At 39.2% G+C, this 21,177-nt stretch overlaps 1 protein-coding gene across 1 annotated transcript in view; it reads right to left on the reverse strand.

The window, feature by feature from the left end:
* The window catches only part of PDE4B (phosphodiesterase 4B), a 353,352-nt gene extending 333,779 nt beyond the window's left edge, over positions 1-19,573 (reverse strand). The window contains exons 1-2 of the mRNA XM_077823896.1: positions 19,532-19,573; positions 13,116-13,351 (exon numbers count right to left, since the gene is read on the reverse strand). Of these exons, the coding sequence (XP_077680022.1) occupies positions 13,116-13,351; positions 19,532-19,573 (278 nt within the window). The remainder of the gene's footprint in view (positions 1-13,115; positions 13,352-19,531) is intronic.
* Between the last annotated feature and the right edge of the window lie 1,604 nt (positions 19,574-21,177).

Consider the following 21,177-nt stretch of genomic DNA (forward strand, 5'->3'; position numbering starts at 1 on the left):
TCTGCCTTCATACAGACTTTAAACACATTTTCAGTTTATATACACATAACTCCTTACATAGTACTCGTACATACATTTCTAACTATTTTAAATGACCAGAGTGACCCTGGGTTTCATTTAAGACCTTACATGGCATTCTTTGGTGAAGCAAAATGTACATAACAGAATGAGGACTTTCATGTAACCGAGTTGGCATTAAACGGTTCTTGGCTCTCAGCAGTCTTCCTATATCATGTGCACAAAGACTCTTAAACCCAAACTTTGGGTGATAGGATTACACAGTTAGTGGCTCATTAGTTGCATATCCAGAGAGAGAGACACTGGGCCTGATTTTTAGAAGTGTTTAGGATTTACAACTGTAACTGAAGTCAATGGGAGCTGTGGAAGTTCAGTTCCTATGGTAGTCAGGCACTGTGATCTGGAGAAATGAGCACGGGTTTGAGAGTCAGGAGGTCTAGAGTTTTAATTATGCCTCTGCCACTGACCCCTTACCTCATCTTTACTCAGGCTAAAACCCCACTGAAGTTAATAGGAGTTTTGCCCAAGTGAAGACAGGAAGAATTTTTTAGTAAAAACATTTAACGGTGAGGGAGAAATGGGTAGAATTCTGTTCTTATTTAAATTAAACACATCTTGTAATTCTTTTGTGCATATTTTAGGAAACTTGACAACTTTTCCTTCAAGAGGGTAGAGAAACTGGAACAAAGAGAAAAAAAATCTCCAAGATAGCTAATACATATTTCCTCCTCCCACCTCTTCACACCTTTTTAAGTGTTAAAAAAAATGTTGCTCCTGAAATGACAAAAAAATGAAGATTTTTTCCCCTTTTCTCAAGCTAGACAGCCCCTCTCACCAGGACTAGTTGCTCATTTCATGTCTGGAGATATCAAATCCAAATAGTTCTCTACCTCTGAGAGCTTTGGTCCTGTTTCCCACAGAAAAAGAAGGTCTGTAAAAGAGTAGACCATATAGGGACTGTGTCATAACTATTACATCTTCAGCCTTCATATAGTATATTTGCTGTTGCAGTTCACCATGGTAAGCTAACTAGAAACAGAAAATAAGCCTAAGGGAACACCTGAATCCTTCCTTTTAATAAATAAATGCAAAGAGTCCTTTAAAATTTTGTCTTCATATTTTCATAGTTCATTGGATTCATCTACCAGGTTAGTAGGAGGGAATGAAAACATCTAGTGATCTCCTGGAGGGTCTAGCAAAAGAAAAATCAAACGGCCTGATCCTGAGGGGATCTGACCTATTGCAACTCCTATTAACTTCAATGCTCAGATAGAGCAGTCTCTAAATGTGTTAGATAGTATTTCAGAATGATTTCCACAAAAGAACAAAGCAATCACTGCACAGATGAAACCCTTTTAGTCTGTATCCAGCTCTAAAACAATTCAATATTCTCTACATCTAGCTTGTTGTCAAGGAGACTTGTGGTAATCATAGTAATTCTCTTTTCAAAGCTAAACTATCATTTATATTGTTCAGAAAGAGTGCATTGTAATTAAAAACCATTTTCCCCATAGAGTGCATTAGATGTTATAAAGAGTATACTTGACCTCCTTTTTTAAGATGAGTGCATGCCCCAAAGAACTGCAGCACAGGCTTTTGAAGTACAAGATCTGTATTTAATCAGAATGATTGAACCTGTGTTATTAGAAGTCTTATGTACAGACAAATTAAAGCTCTACAGCAGCTAATGATATCATAATTACAAGAAAAAACTAGACTTTACGTAAAGTCTATAGGTATTTACATTTAAATATTTTAAATGCTGTAAATACATCGATAAAAATCAGACATTCAAAAATAAATATTTTTTTTGTGGCATCTATCACCATAATATCAGAGGACCTATTGATCAACTAGACTATTCCCCCAGCCATTATAAGATTATTCTCTGAAATATATTCTCTAGTCTTGTACAGTTCAGTTTGAAATGATCTAAACAGTGGGACGTCCACCATTTCTCCAGGAGAAATGTTCCAGTTTAAACAGCTAGAACCATTAGAAACATTTCCCCCAAAAAGTCAGCATACATTTTTCTGATCTTTATTTTATCCCATTAGTCCTAGTTATAGCTTTATACTTCCATAAACAATTCTTCTCCTCCTCAACTATTTGTACACAGTTATGATTGACACACACCTCCTGCTTAGTTCTCCAGACTGGCTATATATAATTAGGCCCTTTAATCTTTCTTCACAGATCAATACCTCCAGCCTCTCTGTAATTTTAGCTTCCTCCATCCACCCAGGAATGAATTCTAATTTATCAGTTTCTTGCTGGTATGAAGGTGTCTAGAACTGAATGCAGTATTCTCCTGAATGTGTGGTCTTACTAGTCTCTGCCATCCAACATCCTATTGGCTTATTTTACTGATGCACATAACTTACTGTTTGCTGTCATCAGCTGGAGAACAATTTAAAGTATTACAAGCAATGGAGGTCAAGATCCAGAGACAATACATTATTGGTCTGATCCTATATTCCATCTTCATCCCAAATGCCCACTGAAGTGAGTGGGAATTTGCAGTCTACCAGGAATACAGGATTACAAGGAAAAAATACATTGATAAATCTGAATGCCATTTGCAGTGTCAAGAAATCCATTGCTTGTAATACTTTAAATTGTTCTGCAGCTGATGACAGCAAACAGTAAGTTATGTGCAATAAAGTTAGAAGCTTCAGAGTGACCGAAGCAGGAGAAAGTGTCATTGCTGGATGAGTAACAATAGCATTCAGACGCACAGAGCACCACTTAATTTTGCCAATTCATTAAGATTTTGGTAAAAGCCTGTATAAAACCAGAAAGTTCAAAAGAGCTTTAAATCCTGATAAGAAATTTGCAGCTTTCTTTGACTGAAAAGGAATGGCAAGAATCACTGGCTCAAGTAGGAATTCAATCCAGTGAACTGCTGAAACCCATCAACTCCCACTGAAGTGGTTTTCCTTCAACTCCATGAAGCAACTGAGGATTGAACAGGATTGGGCCATTAATGCCATACGTATTTCAACAGACCTTTTTGAATTATAGTTTAAATAGCTTTATGGAATCTTTATCCCACCAAATATATTCAGTCTATATTACATTTAATGCTAATAGCATGATCTCTTCTCAGAAATATGCTCATAATAGACTATTATATTCATGTGGTTTGGGATGGGCCTAAAGTACAGCCGAAATGTTACATGTTATTGGTCCAATATATATACTCAACTTGATAATATTAACACAACTCCACTTATATGGGCCTGATTCTCTGCTCATTTACTCTGGTACTTTACTAAAGTAAACTGAATTATATCAGTGTAAAACTGTTGTAAGATCAGAATCATGCCCTATGTCAAATCTAACTAGGCAGATAGTCTCAAACTATAGGGTAAAAGAATAATTTTGGCTGTTTTGACTGAAGATGGAAAGATTATTCTTTCCCTCCTTGCTCTTTCATCTTGCCTTGATTTATACTGCAGTGTCAGTTATGAAAAATAGACAAGGACATCTGAAGATAATTTAACAACTCTTATGAAATATGGACAAAATTTATGCAAGTACTGCCTAAAAGACTTTTAAAGTTAGAATGGAGTTTGAAGATCTAACCCCTGAGTACTCCATTCCATGCATGATTTGTGCACACAGTTTCATGTGTGTATTACCTTAGAATCTGCATATACATATTATTTTGTTTGCAAATAGCTGAGTTTTTCTTGACTTTATTGCCTTTCAGTCATTGTCTGTTAATTGTTTACGGTTCATGTCATAAAACCATGGATGTTAATAAAACACATTAAAAATGGTATTGGGGAATATTAAATATGTATAACTCCTGGTGCAATAACAGGGCAAGCAATGACAAGGCAACTTTGTGTAGTTATTCTGGGCTTTGTATACATACTGGAACTAAAATTTAGGGTAACCCAAGAAAGAATATGGCAGAAAATAAAAACTTTAAAAATTATCAATTAGGTCCTTTTTTTCCCTTCTCCTCCCATAAAAATTTACCCTATTTTTGATGTCTCAAATTTTTCTTTTTATAAATTACAGTGTTGACAAAGATATATTGACATTTCAGCTACAGACAGACCTCCATGATAGGTCATCATGAGTTACTCCACGCCAAAAATCTCAACATTGCAGATTGACTATTGTATAATTTCAGTCATGACAGAAAAAGATTTTAAGACAATTCAGGTAACCAACAATGAGAAAAAAACTTGGAAAGTAAAAAAAGATACTAAAGCTGCTGTAATCTCTGTCAACATGTGAGAGACTGTAAGAGTGCAGTAAATAATGCAGAGTGTCCTATAAAATGCATGGCAACTTTAAAATCCCTGCTAAAGCTTAATCAGATATAGCAGAATTAACCCCCACTGAATTCTACTTGGTTTGTTGACATCCTGTTGGGATTGTCAGGTACTGCAGTTGCTTAGATCAACTACTTTCTGTCTCAGCATTCAAATCCATATCATTTCAGTCATGAAGCATTCTTGGAATTGTGCTGAGATTTTCAAGTACATGGAGACAAATTTGCTTTTCTTTAGCCACGGATTTATTCTCATGGCTTTGGATGTCTTCAGAACCCCTTACTGGAATTATGTTCTTGTGAATCATTTCAGCCTACCCATTACTCTCCCTTAAAGTTAGCACACTTAGATAACTACCCACTACCAGACAGTGAAAAAAGTTATATATCCTAGGTGTGACATCCAAATACTTCTAGTAAATTTCTCTTGACACACTAACAAATGCATTACAATACTATATACAAACTCCCTAACAACCTTTCAGTTTAAAAGTCAATACATTAGACAGGGATATTTGTCATCTTGCTCTCTTTTAGCTATTCTGGTGAACAGTGTGAGACTCAACATAGAACCCGAGACTCTGAAATACTTTGCAAAAGGAGATCAGAATGAGCACAAATTTAAGAATGCAAGGAAAAGTGCAAGACCCATCTTTTCACAATGGCTGTAGCGATGATAGTGTAAAGGAGATGCAGCACTTCTCATGGAAAAAAAGCGCAAAAAAAAAAAAACCCAAACCCATTAAGTACAGTGTGTAAACTGATGAAATGGCTCTGTAGAAACAAAATACAGATAACACTCAACCAGAGTTTTCCCCTAAGGTTAAGTTACCCAGACCTCTAAACAAATTAAAAGAGAGGGGGAAAAACAAAACAAAACAAAAAAATCAGACAACCAAAGACCTTCAGCCTTCTGTTCAATGCAGTCCTTTGACCCTGGGTTCTGCCTCCACCAAAACCAGAGGCTGATCTAGATGTAGAGAACAAAGTCTTTTCTGGAATTTTGTGTGAGTTTCTATAGCTGTTGCCTAGATATTAGAGTGACTGAAATCTTACAAATGTTTTTATAAACAGACAGATAACATGCTAGATAATCAGAGCAATGAAGTATATGCATTAGCACCAAAAGTGAACTATCATGCCTATGCAATCACCAGGAAGATATCTGTCATAACTTAACAGTCACTACAAAAAATATGACTCGTTACAATGAATAATAAGAAAATGAAGTGAAAACATCTTTATTAAGACTGACTGACTCACCTTTCGTGTCATAAACCCACCACCTAATAATGAGCTATCCCATAACTCTCTTGTTGTTTTTACAAGTACAGATATGGATTACACAAAATCCAGATATAGCAGTTTCTGAACAGGTCTTATTGATTTGTCTGCTCTGCAAAATGTCTCCCATGTGCAAGTCTATACACTCACCTAGTAAGAACTGTTTCAAGGAAAATGGATCTTTAAATATTTGTACTGGCAGCATAGATAAGAAATACCCTCTATTTATTCTTTGGACTATTTCTTTCTAAATCTGAGTCTAAAATTATTTGATTGTGTCACTTTAATTGTACTGCTCCTTTGATCAGTTTCCTCAACTGGCTCTATTATTTTGGTTTTTCTTTGCCTATATGCTTTGCCCCACAAAATGGTACAAACCTCCTTTGCAAACTCCATCTCACTGTTAATCAGCCTTTCCAAAGCCTACCTTTAAAAACTCCTCTCCCCCCAGCTTTATGGATCATCATTAATCCCTACTTCCATCTTCTCCTGCATATTCTAACGCTATGCAGAAAGGTCTAATCAGGGCAGTCTTTGATTCAAAGACAATCAGACACCTCATTAAAGCGAACAGGTGTGCCAAGCACACACTGATCCTTGGTGTCGCACACTTGCTTTCAGCACACTGATGGGTATGTCTTCACTGCAGAATTAACTTGGGTGACAGGTGCCCTGGTGTGAGGAGCCACACTGTAAAAGCTATACCCAAGTTACTGTGTCCTCACTGTTGCTGCACCAGGACTTCTGGGGACACATTGATGGTTGTTTGTGCTGTGTTAAGCTGAGGGGATATAGGATTCTTTTCTAGTGAATTGTGGGGACCTTGTCTGTCCCTCTGGGCTCACAGGAGAAACTGTCGGAAGGCAAAGGAGGATTGTCAGCAGACAAGTGATTTGGCGGACACCCTGACTGCAAAATGGGCAGGTTACCAGTCTGAATTAAAGCTTCACTTGGGCTTTAGCCAATAACTAAATAATAATAAGGTGAGCCAGCTAGCCTCGGTTCAAAGCACCACTAAACCCAGGTGAGAGATTTTTGCATGTGTGGACAAGAGAGGTATTAGAGGCAACCCAAAAGTAAGAGCCCAAGTAACTCTCCAGTGAAGATATACCCTATCTGTTCTTGTCCCCTGCCTGAAATGTATATTTTTACAGTGTGGAGAAAATGAATAAGAGAGTTATTTACTCCTTCACATAACACAAGAACCAGGAGTCATCCAATGGAATTAATAGGCAGCAAGTTTAAAAGAAACAGAAGGAAATATTTCTTCACATAAAATACAGTCAACCTGTGAACCTCATTGCCATGGGATGTTGTGAAGGCCAAAACTATAACGGGGTTCAAAAATGAACTAGATAAGTTCATGGAGGACAGGTCCAACAATGGTTATTAGCCAAGATGGTCAGGGATGTAATCCCATGCTCTGGGTGTCCCTAGCCTCTCACTGCCGGAAGCTGGGAGTGGATGACAGGGGATGGATCACTCAGCGAGTGCCTGTTCTGTTCATTCCATCTGAAGCACCTGGCATTGGCCACTGTCGGAAGACAGGATACAGGGCTAGACAGATCATTGGTCTTATCCAGTATGGCCATTCTTATTTTTTATCAGAGAAAATCCTTTATCTAAAGTACTAGTCCTGAAGTCCACAGAATTCAGGGTTCTCAATACTAACCACAAGTTAGTTCAGACATTTACCCTCTATTTGTCCAATTACTCTGCAACCTCAAATAGGTTTTACTATACTTAATGTCCTTGATGCCAGGTCCCCTACTAGACCTAATCCAGACAAAAGAGCATGTACTCTATCCATCCATTGCCTTTAACTATCATCTACAGCAAACCCACAAGAAGTCCTTTGACCAAGGTCCTCTAGGTTTACATTTCTACGCAGAGTTTCATTTTGAGTCCTCCATTTCATAAACTCCTTTTGCCACAGCATCAACCAACTCACTATTGTGTAAAGGTAACTCTAACCATATTGAGTAAGTCATAGCAAATCTTCCCACCTTATTTTTTTGAGGATTGTGAAGACACAAAAGATGTTTGAGTACTGAAGCTAAATTCAGTGAATAATCTTGGCAAACAATTTCTGGAGTTTATGGGCCCATAATCATAATATTTCACAGGATATGAACTGGATTAGCCATCCCTGACAAATGGAAGATGATAAAACACTCCTCCTGTCACACATCCAGTCTCCTAGAAACTGAGCTGCCTTGTTCCAGTCATTGAACCAGACTGCGAACTCAAGTTTGAGAATTTCCTCAAAGAGAAAGATTGCTTCTTTCCTACCTCGTAGGACTGAGACCCCCCACAGCTTAGACTTATTAGACCCCTAGACTTAACATTGTGAAAACATTTGTGCAGAGGAAGGGCTGAATTTTGAATTTCTGACTATGGCGTCTGAATTTTCACATAAAGCTCTCTGAAGGGCTAGGGCTCACAATGGAAGCCTGAGACATTTTACATTGGGACTAAGTTTGATCCCACACTATACTATGTGAGGCAATCAAGGCTGCAGAGCTACTAACAGAACCCCAATGACTAGAACCCAGACAGAAAATGGAAAAAAAAAATGTGAACATCAAACCTGTCATTATACATAAAGCTGGGGCCTAGCTCTAAAAAGGTGAGGGGAGGAAAGGTTCTCCTGAAACAAAAGTTGCTTGTTGGGAATCAGGGTTCTGAATCATGAACATTAATATTTAATGCAGCAGCACCAAGGTTTCTCTTAGGACTCTACATGGGTATGTAAAATATAAAAGTTAGAAATAAGAAGCAATGATTTTTCAGTCACCTATTGGAAGAGACGTATTTTTTTTAAATTATTAGCATGTCAATGCTAATTACTAACTTTTTCTATAGGCTTATCGTTTTAGAAGAAAAGCAGATCTTGTGATACCACACATATAAAGCGCATACATCCATTTTACTGTATTAGAAGAAAGGTGCAGCTACTCCCCCTTGTGTTGTAAAGAGAACTGATCATGAACTAATGATAATTCTTTATATTTTTTTTGGTCTTAAATCATCTATTAACAGTGCTCTGAGCCCAAGATTAATTCATTCTTAAAAGCAACAAACATGAATAGTCTCCCCATTCTCTCTTTCAAACAACGTTATAAGTTGTTATAAATGTATCATAATGGACAATCTAAAAATGCTCAGAAAGGGGAAATCAACACCTTCACAGTCAACAGGCTCAATCCTTCTGAAATCAGAAACCTGGTTTCCAGTAATTTTGTCCAGTTGTTACTTAATCAACTGCAATTCTTGAGCAAAAATCCCTTGAACACCCAATTCCATTCTGTATTGCTCCTGTACCACCACTCCTCAGTTTGGAGAGTAACTCCATGTTCAGAATGGTAATTGGGCTTTGAGGAAAGATGTTGGGCAACCACACTGAGCATGCTTAGAAAGTGCTCTAAATATGATTATTAGAGATGAACCCAAATTGAAACTCCAGTTGTGAACAACTCTGAACTTTATGAAGTTTAAACCCAGATTCACACTTTGAGAAAGTTCAGATCCAAATGTGAACTCTGCAGCTGGAACTCAAAATCTACAATGTGCTGACTCGAAACCCTGGATCCAAAACACACCTGAACTCTGAAAAAGTTATGATCCAGGGATCAGCTTCTGCAGAAAAGGACCTAGGGGTTACAGTGGACGAGAAGTTGGATATGAGTCAACAGTGTGTCCTTGTTGCCAAGAAAGCTAAAGGCATTTTGGGCTGTATAAGTAGGAGCATTGCCAGCAGATCGAGGGACGTGATCATTCCCCTCTGTTTGGCATTGGTGAAGCCTCATCTGGAGTACTGTGTCCAGTTTTGGGCCCCACAGTACAAGAAGGATGTGGAAAAATTGGAAAGAGTCCAGCAGAGAGCAACAAAAATGATTAAGGGGCTGGAGCACATGACTTATAAGGAGAGGCTGAGGGAACTGGGATTATTTAGTCTGCGGAAAAGAAGAATGAGGGGGGATTTGATAGCTGCTTTCAACTACCTGAAAGGGGGTTCCAAAGAGGATGGATGTAGACTGTTCTCAGTAGTACTAGATGAAAGAACAAGGAGTAATGGTCTCAAATTGCAGTGAGGGAGGTTTAGGTTGGATATTAGGAAAAACTTTTTCACTAGGAGGTGAAGCACTGGAATGGGTTACCTAGGGAGGTGGTGGAATCTTCTTCCTTAGAGGTTTTTAAGGTCAGTCTTGACAAAGCCCTGGCTGGGATGATTTAGTTGGTGTTGGTCCTGCTTTCAGCAGGGCGTTGGACTAGGTCAGTGGTTCTCAAAGCTGGTCCGCCCCTTGTTCAAGGAAAGCCCCTGGCGAGCCGGACCGATTTGTTTACCTGCCACATCCGCAGGTTTGGCCAATCGCGGTTCCCACTGGCCGCGGTTCACTGCTCCAGGCCAATGGGGGCTGTGAGAAGCAGCATAGGCCAGGGGACGTGCTGGCCACCCTTCCTACAGCCCCCATTGGCCTGGAGCAGTGAACCGCGGCCAGTGGGAGCCGCAATCGGCCGAACCTGCAGACGCAGCAGGTAAACAAACCTGTCCAGCCCGCCAGGGGCTTTCCCTGAACAAGCGGCAGGCCGGCTTTGAGAACCACTGGACTAGATGACCTCATGAGGTCCCTTCTAACCTTAATATTCTATGATTCCATCTCTAGGTTTAATGCAAGATATTTTCTTCCTCATCTAACAGCTGCGACCCTGTGCACTATGTTGCAACACCAGTCAGGTTTGGCCCATCCACCCATCTGCAGATGGATTCAGAGGGGCGGATGAGCCAAATCTGAGTGACACTGTGACCCCATGTTACAGGCTGCATCGCCCGGAGCAGGGAGCTGGGCAGGCTCATTCTCCAACTGCTGCCCCTCAAACTCACCTTACAGACCCCCATTATACTCATGTGCATGCTGATGTAGCAAGAACGATGTTATTTGGTGACCTTTCTCCACAACTTATCATTTCATCTCTGCACCTCTGCTGTGAAATCTACTAAAAAGTTCCATGCCAAAATTGCAGCCTTAACCATGAGCTTAACCATTTTGCTTGTATTTTGTACCCATTCCGCCATTCTTCATTTTTCTATCTTGTCTTTTTTAGATTACAAGCTCTTTAGGGTAGTGATTGTGTTTTTTATATTTCTATAGAACTTAGACCACTGTGCTAGGTGACAAATTATTAAACATAATTAGTAACACCACCTGTAACTGCAAGGGTTGCTCCTTACTAGTTAAAACTTACTTAAAATTTTGAAAACAAAAGGCTGCATTGCACTGTTCCAGAAAACGTGTTGCTCTGAATTTTAATAAGAAAACACACAACAACGTTAAAAGTGATTATATTCAAAGGCATACGCTAATGCAGTATGTTAGTGAACTCAGTTAAGACAACAAAACTTATATGAGAAGAATGTGACAGACAGGCACCATTATTTCGCTCCAGGTACTTATCACTCTGGTTGTTGTAGCACTAGTAATCTTTTTTTGGCCCACTCTTATTTAAACTGAATGTGTGAAATTCAGCCCTGATGTAAGGTGCAACATCCCATTGACTTCTATGTGAGTTCCACCTAGTAATCGCAGAGCCTGAGTTTGATCCAGGTTTTATGCTTTATCCAGGTTTGATGTTTTATGCATCTTACTCTGACCCTACATTGAAAAGGCTTCAAGTACTAGACAACATAGAATGTATATGCCATGAAATCAAACTATATTTCCTCTTTCCTGGAGTAATAAGTTGTACAGATGAAAGCAGGTAGGATAAAAGAGATAAGAGGTGCTACAGCAGACTGCATTAAGAATCATGGGAAGTTATGCCTATGGTTTCATTGCCTTTCAAATAAATTTGTAAAGCACACAGTGCTGGGATTTATTCTTTTATATTTCTACCGAGTAAATCATTGGTTTATCAACATAAGATTTATCAAAACCTATAAGATATTTACATTTTCAGTGTTGCCTTTGAGGATTTTCCACAAGACCCAGAGACTTTGCATTTGACAACAAAATATTTAATGTGTATATAGTGTGGTGGGTTGGAAAATTAACAACCTTCATCCTTTGGCTGAGACCAAGTATAGAGAGTTTGACAAACATTTTTGAGAAAGTACAAGCATGTGAAAAGAGGGCTTTATAATGGAAGTGGAGATGCAATAAATGGGTAGATGAATCATTGATAGTTCAATTTGTAAGGTACAGCAGAGAAACATCCCCTGCAGCTCCATGTGAAGGCTTAGATTCTATAATGCTCCTTGACTCACACTTTTGCAAACCTGAAAGCTATAACATACACTCCAGAGTAGGCCAACAGTTTTCATCAGACGACATCAACATTTCTTACTAATTTTTAAAATCTAACTTAACACATAGATGGGTAACACTATGTGAATATCGCAGGGTACATGGTACTCCACCAGACTGGAACTCAGTGGGTAAATGAGCAATATAAAAAACAAAAAAAGGAAAACAGAAGGTAAACAGAGGTCACAAATAAATCTGAATGCAAGAAACTCAGCTGGCTCCTTAGACCCAAAACTAACTCAAAAACTAATCAATTTCATGACAGACTCAGACTCCCCACACATCTCTAGTATGTCTATCTAGCTCATTATGGACACCTCCAATGGTCAGCCTTCATTTCCTGAATACCATTAGGGAGCAGCTATGAGACTTGAGATCATAATCCTCCTTCATGTGAGGCTTTGACAGCTATCCTGGGATATTCTCATACATTGTTCCTCCACCTTACCAAGGAGTTAGAGCACATCCTTTAAATCTCAAGCCTGGTTCTAGCTAAGTAGAGACACCTACTTAGTTTGATATCTACCTCCCAACAGAGATTTTGTTAGTTACACAAGTAATAAAGCATTAATTTATAACCGGCATACCTATTTCCAGAGTGACACCCCCACACACAACTTCCCATCACATGACTAGATTCTAAATCACATCATACTGAGCATATGGGAAGAAACAGAAACTTGCATTATAAAGTAGGTTAAAAAATAGACAGGAGGCTATAAAGATAAGAGGCTTTGACTAAGGGTGACTTTAATTTTATGTTCCATTGACAAGTTCACTAATGTTGGATTTCAAAGTCTCTTAAGATATCTCAAAAACAGAAAGAGCCTACTGCTTCCATTAATAACTTCTGTAGGTCATTTCTAACATACAGACAATTTTGCACTTACATATTTATAAGCATTTTTAACTAATCCTCTAAATTTTAACCAAAGGAAAATTTTTATATTTGTTCAGACCACAGAGTGTAATATAAGTTAGTAATTTCATCAGTTAACTTCTTACAGCATTCACCACTACAAAGTCAAAATTCCACACTGTTCTACTGCAGTTATTTCCTAATCTACCTGCGATACCATAACGTGGTACTGGTTGGTAAATGTTGACTTTAGTATTTTACCCACTATATCCCTCCCTCTCCCATTTATATAGTAACATCTTCAGGGCTTGTTAAAAAAAACAACACAACAGAATTTTAAGAATCTGAAACAATTTACCTGTCCTGGTAAGTGGTGATGGCAATACTTGGTGGAGTCAGCAAAGGCAAAGTTGTTGGTCTAGAAAGGATGTCTCTGTCAGGTGTCTTAGCTCTTTCACTTTGTCTGTGGGACAATGGTGGTAACTGCAAATTACATGAGCAACACCTTCTTCCTCTCCAGAGATCTATGCCGAGCATATTACTAGATGTACTATAAGACTTACTCAGGCCACATTCTAAGTAATCTTTAGCAATCTGAAAAAGAAAGAAAAGTCATTGAAGTTATGCAAATACATTTTTTCACAAAGAAAGAATATTAGCAATTAATTTACTGTCATAAATGTTTAGTATTTGGGGGAGTTGAACTACTCACAAAATAAATCTTTATTCTTAGCTTCCGGAGAAATTTTACTACTGCCATATTATAAAGTTTTGTGATCATTTGCAACTTCACAGCTGTGAATTTCATAATATTTACAAATTGGAATCAATCCTCCAGTTCCACAGGCTGAAGTTGAGCAGGAATGATCCTCAGCTGAATAGTCCACATCACATGGCAAACTTTCAAAATTTAAACTTTTCCTCTGAATAGTACATTCAGCATTCATGCAAAATACCACTCCTTTCTCACACACCACAAATTCATGAATTGCCTCCCTTTTCTGTGAATCATCACAGCTCATCAGGTTTTGCCCTATTCATACCAACTGGTGAAGATAGAGACCACAGAGTTTGTGCTATGATATAGTCTGAATCATCCAAGATCTACTTCTTGGGACAAATTCCCATCTGAGATACCTTAAGTGGACAGCCCTAAAGAGAAAGTGCCTGATCAGGCAAGTAGTTTTGTTCTCACCTTTTACTGCTTTTATTCCAAAACATCACCAAGTCCTGGAAGCTAGCTCCCATTCCTCCCACAGCCAAGCCAGAAGTACTTCTGATTAGAGATCAGCCTGAATCTTACAGTTCAGATCTGGCTCAAAATCTGGAACACCTCAAAAGTTCCAGGGCATCCTGATCTGAGGTTTTGATTCAATATATCATAAATGGAACCAACTGCAAAACATGGAAAATATGTTCAAATTTTGAACCTTTCCAATGTTTAGGAGTATTTAGAGCTATGACTTTGGTTCACATCCATCTCTACTTCTTATAAACTTTGAGGAAAACCAGTCAGATGATGCTATTCCCCTGTGTGCAGAAACTGATGGTACTTGGCCTGCAAGAGGCTCCCTTTTCATCATGCCAGTAAGTTCCACTAAGATTTTTCAATTACCAGTTCAGAAGGCAAAGACATGCACTATAAACAAAGTCTGGGTAGCTAATTGTTCTGTGAAATCTTCACATCTAAAGTGAAAGGCAATCACATAATCACACCGGTCCAAAAATGTGAATTGTTTTAATGAAGGAATAGCTTTACCGAAGGCATATCGATAGTATCTGCCACCATACACAAAACCCCATCTCAAAGTTTCCAGACATCTCTTCCAGTATCTAATTTTCTGCATGATCAGCTTCTTAAGATTCTATAAAGCAGTGCACGTGATCAATGCTCATGGTAACTGTAGCCTGCCAGGCTCTCTAGCTTATACTAATCACAGAGTGCTCTTAACATGCCTTTCTTGACTGTTCAATTCTTGCTCTTAGAAGGTTGTTATTAGGCAATTGCTCTTCCTCCCGGAGTGTACTTTCATATTGGGTCCATCTAGATAGGGCTGCCGAGACTTAGTGAGGAGACATTGTCTGTGGTGTTTTCAGGATGCTCTCTGCCTTCATTTTATCAAACATCCAGTGGGGTCAATTGTCTTAACCAGTGTCTGGTTCAGATGGGGGTAAGGAGGAGAGAAAACAGGGTGATCCTCAAACTGCATGAGGCTGGAGCAATGTTGAGGCAACCTAGAAATATGGCATTGGTTATACCGGCACCTTCATCTGAAGGTGCAGACCTGCCTTTTGTTACTCAAAATAACAATATAGTTGAATTTCCAGCTATCATTAGAAAAATCAGAGTAGCCATATCCATGACAGCTTCTCCCCACCCCTGATCTGCAACAACCCAGGATATTTTGACAATTTGTTTCAGATGTGGACCTCAATACCCTCACCCTTAGAGATTAGAGGACTGCAATATGCTTTACAGAGTGCTACACCAAGAGATGAAATTGGTGCAGAATTTGACAGTCCGTTTGTAAAGTGCTATATCTATCAAAACCAAGGCAAGGAAGGTTATGTCTAGTGACTGGAGCAGCCGTGGTCATGCCCAGTGGTCAGAACCAAGGGTTGGAGCTGGAACCAGGAGTCAAAAGCAGGGCTAGAAGAAGACAATAGTAGGGCTGGGAGCTAGGCTGGACCCAGAACAAGGCTGGAGCAGGACCAGAGACAAGACCAGAGCAAGAGCGGGGCTGGAGCAGGCTGAAGCCAATGGAATCTGTCATCACTATCAGGCAGAGCAGAGTTCAAGCCATGAAGTGACACTGAGCAGAATAAACAGAGGTTTCTCCTGTGAAGCTTATATATCTGCTCTGAGAGTCACCAGACCAGCCCCAGGCTTGTGGATTGGCTGGAGCACAATGCAGGAATAACTCATCCCCACATGAGGCATATTCAGGCTATAGTCCAAGAATGACTCATCACCTCATAATATCTACCATGAACATATTGGTCCCAGGATGCAACAGATCCCATCCTGGCTAATTCCTTTAGGAGCACTGATGATGGTTGCCAATGCACTATTTCTGAAGGACAATACAACACATTTTAAATCGAGTAGACTCCAAGAGGGTTAACTATCTATTTAAAAGTTTTGAACTTGTATCACTTGTTTTAGAAAGTGATACTCCAATATCCTACTCACCCAGTTATGCACCCCTCAAAACTTGCACTCAAAGTTAATGGTGCTTCCAATTCAATATATTATTCCTAAGAGATAGCTTCATAATGCTGTCAGCTCTTAGACTGCAAGTTTGACAGTGTGTGAAAGAAAGAGATGGGCCCTTTATAAGATGCCAAAGAAACAAGTGTTGGTACAGTTATACTTAGGGCCCTACCAAATTCACAATCCATTTTGGTCATTTTCATGGTCATAGGATTTTAAAAATCATAAATCTCATGATTTCAGCTATTTAAATCTGAAAATTCACAGTGGTGTAATTTTAGGGGTCCTAACACAAAACGAAGTTGTAGGGGTGTCACAAGGTTTCAGTACTGCTAACCTTACTTCTGCACCGCTGCTGGCGGCAGCGGTGCCTTTGGAGCTGGGCAGCTGGAGAGCAGCAGTGGCTGGCCAAGAGCCCAGCTCTGAAGGCAGAGCTGGGCAGCTGGAGAGCGGCGGTGGCTGGCCAAGAGCCCAGCTCTGAAGGCAGAGCCGCCACCAGCAGCAGCACAGAAATAAGGATGGCATGGTATGGTATTGCCACTCTTACTTCTGCGCTGTTGCTGGCAGTGGCTCTGCCTTCAGATCTGGGCTCCTGGCCAACTACAGCCAGTCTCCAGCCACCCAGTTCTGAAGGCAGTGCAGAAGTAAGGGTGGCAATACTGCGACCCGACCCCCCCCGCCCATAACCTTTTTTCTCTCACACACACACCCCACTCCCTTTTGGGTCAGGACCCCTAAATTGAGAAACACTGGTCTCGCCCATGAAATCTGTATAGTATAGGGTAAAAGCACACAAAAGATTTCACCGGGGGGGGGGGGGGAAGAGATTTCACGGTCCATGACCCATTTTTCATGGAATTTGGTAAGGCCCTAGATACACACCACTCTCTCCTCCAACAGTATAAATTTAAAAAACAAAACCAAGAACAATTCACTGATCTTATCACAGATAATGAGTCTCACTGATGGGTGACACAAGACATCCCTACAAGAGGCTGCCTGGAAGCTTTTTATGGAATTGGAGTTGTTAATGCCCTAACTGACCTCTGATGGCATGTGAAGGATTCAGATTTTGTTTCAGAATTATCTTGCTAACACAAAGAAAAGGTGCAGCTAAAATAGGGTAGAACCAACTGTTACACTGAATAGAAATGTTACAACAAGAATGTAAATTAGTTATATAGGCAATGCAGGCAATATGTGGTTATATCTGAGCAATCCAGGCACCATCCCCCCGCACTTCTTGACTATACTGATAAATTAGGGGCCATTTCAGAAAACAAAGTCAAATGCAAGATAAAAATGAAAATGACCAATCTCAACCAATGCCACTTGCTGCTTGTTTCAGATCATATTTTAAAAACTAGAAGTTTAAACCTATTCATGTTCTCAAACACCTGGGTCAGATTCTTGGGTCATCTTTACCTTGAGTAGTACTTTACTCCACAAGTAGTCCATCTGAACTCAGTGGGACTCCTAACAGATTAAGGAATGGCATTTGCATGGATAAAGATAGGAGAATTTAAAATATTATTCCTGTTAATTTCTTTGTCGGATAGGATTAAAATACATCTACAACTTGTATTTGACTATGAAGTTCGGCTTAGATAGATTGGATCAAATGTTCGTCCCTCTGTGGAGAAAGTTAACTTCTTAGGGTTGTTTTATTGATACAGCCTTGCCTTTTGACATTTGTCAACTGTACTTTGGACAAATAAAAGTAACAGGCATGTAGGTCCTGGAGCCTGAAACCCTCACTCACATGAATAATACTGAGCCTTGATGTAAAGTTGGGGAATTTAGACCACATAAATTAATAGTTTAGTTGAGAATATTCTAAACATTTTTTAAAAAACCCTGCAGAAATATCATACCTTTCTCCCCGACAAAGACAGATTTAAATTCCCCAACTTTACATCAAGCCTCAGTTAATTTCACATTAAAAACAACAGTGCTTGCTTAGAAAGTGCTGTGATAACTTGTAAATGCTGGTGATACACTGTTCCTATCCCTCGGAGAGAAAGCAAGACACAGAATTGACCAGAATTGACCACACTGGTTTCAAAACCCCCTGTCAGAGGGGAGTGGGACAAGGGTCCCTGCCTAGAGACAAGTGATGGCGGGAGTCCTGATTGGGCATTCCTGGACTAAACCACAGAGGGAGGAATACAGGTGAAGTTACCTGACAAAAGGCACTGGACTTGATAAGACTTGACAAAGCCACAGGCTCCAGACACACTCCTCTGTCAACTCCTTTGCTTCACCTCTAATGTAGAGTGGAGAGGGAGATTCTTTTGTGCATGGCAGAGGCAGTTCAGTCACCAAGATCCATACAGTTCTTGGCCTCTTTAATGAGTTGCCAATTAGTGCAGAGCTATATAGCATGGTGGAGAATTTGTGATGCAGGACCAGGAACTGAAACCTATCAAACTCATCTTATATAAGGGGTTACCAAACATTCATTATATGGAAACATTTATTCATTAATTCAAACTGGTGACCTACAGGTGAAAGGTTCTGTATCTTATTTGCATTGTCCCAACGGCAGCCAGTTTCCCAACAGATACTATCTTCAGAGAAGGTCATTTTAATATATATATAACTGGAAAGGGTAATTTTAATATGTGTTTATTCTCTCTCTTTTTTATAAAAAAGAGAGAGAATAAACACATATTAAAATTACCCTTTCCAAGTAATACTTACTGGAGAATTGGCTATCTCAAGGACAATGCTAATGAACCATTATATATAACACATACACACAAACCCAAACACACTACATTAGGAGAATATTAAAGAATGGCTGCTGCTGGTATTAAAAGTGCTGGAGTGATACTGAAAATGTAACACTGTTACATATATTCTGGGAGAAGATGATTTTCCATTTTTAAAGATCCCAAGCTGTAACAAACAAAGCAATTACTGCTGTGATTATCATTGCCATCATTACAAATTGATGCATTTCTCCTGAGAATAGGAACTGGAATTTAATTAATAAAGGATTAGTATGGCAAGAGGAGTGATGGTTTAACACATCAGCACATGGGGTGTTAAGAAACCACAGTCTTAAGTGTTGTAAAAATGCTTATAAATATATAATTACAGCAAATCCACAAAGTGTGGATCCAGATCAGATCTTCCTCAAAGTTTGTGGTTGGGCTCAGATCCATCTCTCTCTTACAGTTTAATGAAGTATAATGTTCAAGCACAGACTCTGCATTAGCAATGGGAAAGAGTTTACATGATTATTTTTTAATCAATGGACCTTACTTTCCTCTCATTTACACTGCCATAGTTTAGGAGTGCATGCATCCAATGAAGTGAGCTGTAGCTCACAAAAGCTTATGCTCAAAATAAATTTGTTAGTCTCTAAGGTGCCACGAGTACTCCTTTTCTTTTTGCAGATACAGACTAACACGGCTGCTACTCTGAATCCAAGGAAGTCAGTAACTCTAGGAGCAACTCCAGTGTAAAAGCCAACCTATATGAAAGGAGAACCAGGCTGTTCTGTTCTGAAAAAAATATACTGGAATAATAAACCTTGACTTTTTTAAACTTACGTCATCTGCTGTAACCATCATGTCACTTCTGCTTTTCTTCATTATAGAGATGAAAAATGCACCTATTCGTGCCAACCACTCTTGTTCAATCCAATTTCTCCCAGACAGTAAACCTACAAGAAAAAGTGGGAAGCCTTTGTATTCTTGAGTAATAAGCTATGTAGTTGATTGATAACATGGTTAGCTAACTTACAGCTAACAGAGTGTTTTCATAAAGCGCTTTGCAGCACAAGTCCAAGCACAAGGAGCCCAAGTGTGTAATTACATAAAAGTGTAACATTCCATTTGCAAAATAATTTAATTAGTATTGAGAATTCTTTTTAAAAAAATCAGTGTTCTCAAAGTTTGGGAATAGAAGCTTTGTAACAACTAGGGCTGTCAAACAATTAAAAAAATTAATCACGATAAATCACAAGATTAAAAAATAATCACTATTAATCACAGTTTTAATTGCACTGTTAAACAATAATAGAATACCATTTATTTAAATATTTTTGGATGTTTTTCTACATTTTCAAATATATTGATTTCAATTATAACACAGAATACAAAGTGTACAGTGCTCACTTTATAGGGTTATTTTTATTACAAATATTTGGACTGTAAAAAAGATAACCAAAAGAAATAGTATTTTTCAATTCACATCATACAAGTACTGTAGTGCAATCTCTTTATTGTGAAAGTGCAACTTATAAATGTAGATTTGTATCTGTTCTTAGAATCATAGACTTTAAGGTCAGAAGAGACCATTATGATCGTCTAGTCTGACCTCCTGAAAGACAAAGGCCACAGAATCTCACCCACCCACTCTTGTAACAAACCCCTAACCTATCTCCAAGCTATTGAAGTCTTCAAATCGTGGTTTAAAGACTTCAAGGTGCAGAGAATCGTCCACCAAGTGACCCAAGCCCCATGCTGCAGAGGAAGGCGAAAAACCCCCAGGCCTCTGTCAATCTGCCCTGAAGGAAAATTCCTTCCCAATCCCAAATATGGCGATCAGCTAAACCCTGAGCATGTGGGCAAGACTCACCAGCCAGACACCCAGGAAAGTATTCTCTGTAGTAACTCAGATCCCACCCCATCCAACATCTCATCATAGGCATCATCCCCTTGGGCATATCTACCGCTAATAGTCAAAGATCAAATTAATTGCCAAAATTAGCCTATCCATCATATCATCCCCTCCACAAACTTATCAAGTTAGTCTTGAAGCCAGATATGTCTTTTGCCCTCACTGCTCCCCTTGGAAGGCTGTTCCAGAACTTCACTCCTCTGATGGTTAGAAACCTTCGTCTAATTTCAAGTCTAAACTTCCTGATGGCCAGTTTATATCCATTTGTTCTTGTGTCCACATTGGTACTGAGCTTAAATAATTCCTCTCCCTCTCTGGTTATTTATCCCTCTGATATATTTATAAGAGAGCAATCATATCTCCCCTCAGCCTTCTTTCAGTTAGGCTAAACAAGCCAAGCTCTTTGAGTCTCCTTTCATAAGACAGGTATTCCATTCCTCGCATCATCCTAGTGGCCCTTCTCTGTACCTGTTCCAGTTTGAATTCATCCTTCTTAAACGTGGGAGACCAGAACTGCACACAATATTCCAGATGAGGTCTCACCAGTGCCTTGTATAACAGTACTAACACCTCA

The sequence above is a fragment of the Eretmochelys imbricata genome, chromosome 8 (assembly GCF_965152235.1).
Source record: "Eretmochelys imbricata isolate rEreImb1 chromosome 8, rEreImb1.hap1, whole genome shotgun sequence".
Lineage (NCBI taxonomy): Eukaryota > Metazoa > Chordata > Testudines > Cheloniidae > Eretmochelys > Eretmochelys imbricata.